The sequence below is a fragment of the Oratosquilla oratoria genome, chromosome 1 (genome assembly GCF_046742065.1).
Source record: "Oratosquilla oratoria isolate Oo_2021 chromosome 1, ASM4674206v1, whole genome shotgun sequence".
Classification (NCBI taxonomy): Eukaryota; Metazoa; Arthropoda; class Malacostraca; order Stomatopoda; family Squillidae; genus Oratosquilla; species Oratosquilla oratoria.
The window spans coordinates 115,792,851-115,795,350 of NC_134777.1; the positions used below are offsets into that span (position 1 = coordinate 115,792,851).

Below are 2,500 nucleotides of genomic sequence, written 5' to 3' on the forward strand. Positions count from 1 at the left end.
TCAGCTACCCCTACCGTCATTCGCAAAGCACCAGTTGCACATTACACGTCTCACTTGTGTAACCGAACCGGCTCTACACAGATAAGCAGAAACTTAAAACACTCTCAGGATGGTAAGTATATGTATGTATGTCTGTGCATAATCAAACCTTTAACAAAAAAGCGTTCAGTCGCTTTTTGGTGGTTGTGCTGTCCAGGCGCGTAGCTGGTGCATCTTTGTCGAGAGATGAGTCAATCTGTTATAAGAATTTTCTTCTCTTTGTCTGATGTATGCCACTGTTGTCTTGATGTGCTCCTTGGTCCTGGTGGCTTCCAGTCCCGATCCCAGTTCCTCCTGCCGTTACTGGTGCAGGACACCAGAGAGACAGGTCTACTGCTGCGAAAGTGGCAACCAACGGCCCAGTCAAGTCAGAGGTGAGAGTCAAAACAGTCATCAGGTCCTCTTTTGTCATAATCCGGTTTCCGTGATATTTCTCGATATTCATTTTTTTTTTTTTTGGGGGGGGGGAGACTTCGAATGATAATCACTTGTCCTTTCGACTGAATTAAATTATTTCTTTCGTTGACAGTCCCCAAACCCGGTCGCTGTCCCCAAAACAAGATAGCATGCCCTCCGGTGGAATACTTCCGAGGACCTCCTCAGACCTGCTCCAACGATGGCAGCTGCTACGGCTATGACAAGTGCTGCTACGACAGGTGTCTCAGAGAGCATGTGTGCAAGCCTCCATATTTCTAATAGTCACAACTATCAACTATGCCTTTCTCTCGTATTTCTTAAAAATTCCCGTTATTCACCTTGTTTTTTTTTTAGAATAAAAAGTTTATATTAAGTATTGTTTAAAGCCTACAACCACACACACTAAAAAATACCGAAGGTATTTGTTGGATTCACCGCACAGAAGTCCGCCTTTAGGTTTACCATGATGTGAGTAAAAAGAACAAATTATTAATACGCTGCAGGTGTTCTAACTCTAGTGCCTTTGCTTTTCTACAAAATTTCTGCTTCAAATGAAAAAAAGGATTTAATCAAAGGATGAAGAACGACCACTGAAGATCAACCCAAGTCAAGATCTACGTCAATGAGTCTATTTTATTTGTTTTATTTTAGTAGGCAATTCTATTTGTGTTTTCAGATCCCATAACCTTTACACTAAAAAAATAATCGTATGTTTTATTTTTATAATTAAGCAAGTCTTGATGTTCACCTTAATGTCTTTGAACTGGCTAAATCCTGCCCATTTCATCCGACTTTGAAGTGCGTCTGTTCTTTAGGTGAACTATCAGTGAGGTGACCTTTGCTGTGGATAATCTTTTACGGGAACTGCAGATCGTCTGCAGAATATTTAGTGGTGTGTCTTACATTCTAGTGGCATGAAGTATATGTGAATTGTATGATGAAATTACCACGATCTCGAGACTGGGGAGTCTCCCTTCAAGGACCTTCTTAAGTTATTGGAAACACGTGAATTAGCGACCGATATTTGATTTGATTTGATTTGATTTGATTCAGATTCAATCATATATACAATAAAATACAATACATGTAAGACTCATATTATACATAGTAAATATAATTGTACATCCGAGGATGGCACAGAAAGTCAAAAGACTTATTTCCATTGTGGTCCTCATAAAAATGACATATTAACTAGGAAAAGATTGTCATAATAAAAGCTAGGTTGACTAGAAAAAAAGTCAAAATTGACTGACAAGAAAAATATGGCTGTACAGACTAGAAACAATAATGACTTAGAAAAATGACTAGCATAAAAGGTGTAAATTAAACATCAACAACTTTGATGATGATCACAAATTTAAATAATTCATTCATAAACAGTGAGATTTGAAACGCAGCACACCAAATGCCTGTATATCGGTCAAAGAATAAAGAAATCTCCTTACTGAGGGTAAGAGATAAAAAGTTAGAATAATAATAAAGGAATAGAATAAATATAGAATTAGAATAACAATAAAGGAACAGAATGAATATAGAAAAGAAAAATAGCAAATAGCAAACGATTGCATCAAAAAGAAAGGCTTTGTTCGGCTGATAATTGGTTACAGACAGGAATAAGACGAGACAAGATCGTAGGAATATTATATGGGGACTGACAGATGATCGATCCAAAGCTTTCAGAAAATTGATGAGTCCTGGTTGTCAAATCATGATCGGTTTTACAATCATCATAGCTTTGTGCCCATAAATATTGTATTAGTTCAATTTGAGGTACTTCCTCGCTATTGAGAATTATGTTTAAGTTTACTGAATCTATCTACACTGTCATCACTTCCGATGGGAACCCACTCATCTCATCGGCACGTGAATGAAAAGATCTCTAACATCAGCTTTATCGTATGCTACTTCTGAGACCCGGGCACCATGCTCAATAGCTTCGTGTGTATTCTGAATGCATCCAATGCTCTTGCGTCACATCACACCGAGGGAAAATAATTTTCTATTAATTAAAGAGAGGTCGATGGCCGAGAGGTTGACGGCATCG

At 38.0% G+C, this 2,500-nt stretch overlaps 1 protein-coding gene across 1 annotated transcript; it reads left to right on the forward strand.

Annotated features, from left to right (window-relative positions):
* The first annotated feature begins 265 nt into the window (after positions 1-265).
* On the forward strand, positions 266-778 carry LOC143029644 (antileukoproteinase-like). Its single transcript, XM_076192431.1, has 2 exons — positions 266-413; positions 569-778. The coding sequence occupies exons 1-2, from the start codon at positions 266-268 to the stop codon at positions 733-735; spliced, it is 315 nt and encodes a 104-aa protein (XP_076048546.1). The 3' UTR covers positions 736-778.
* The last annotated feature ends 1,722 nt before the right edge of the window (positions 779-2,500 follow it).

Excerpts from the sequence above, each read along its gene's own strand:
- LOC143029644 (XM_076192431.1), top strand. The coding sequence starts at position 266 with ATGTATGCCACTGTTGTCTTGATGTGCTCCTTGGTCCTGGTGGCTTCC. Across the intron at positions 414-568 it reads ACGGCCCAGTCAAGTCAGAG|TCCCCAAACCCGGTCGCTGT; the intron begins GTGAGAGTCAAA and ends TTTCGTTGACAG.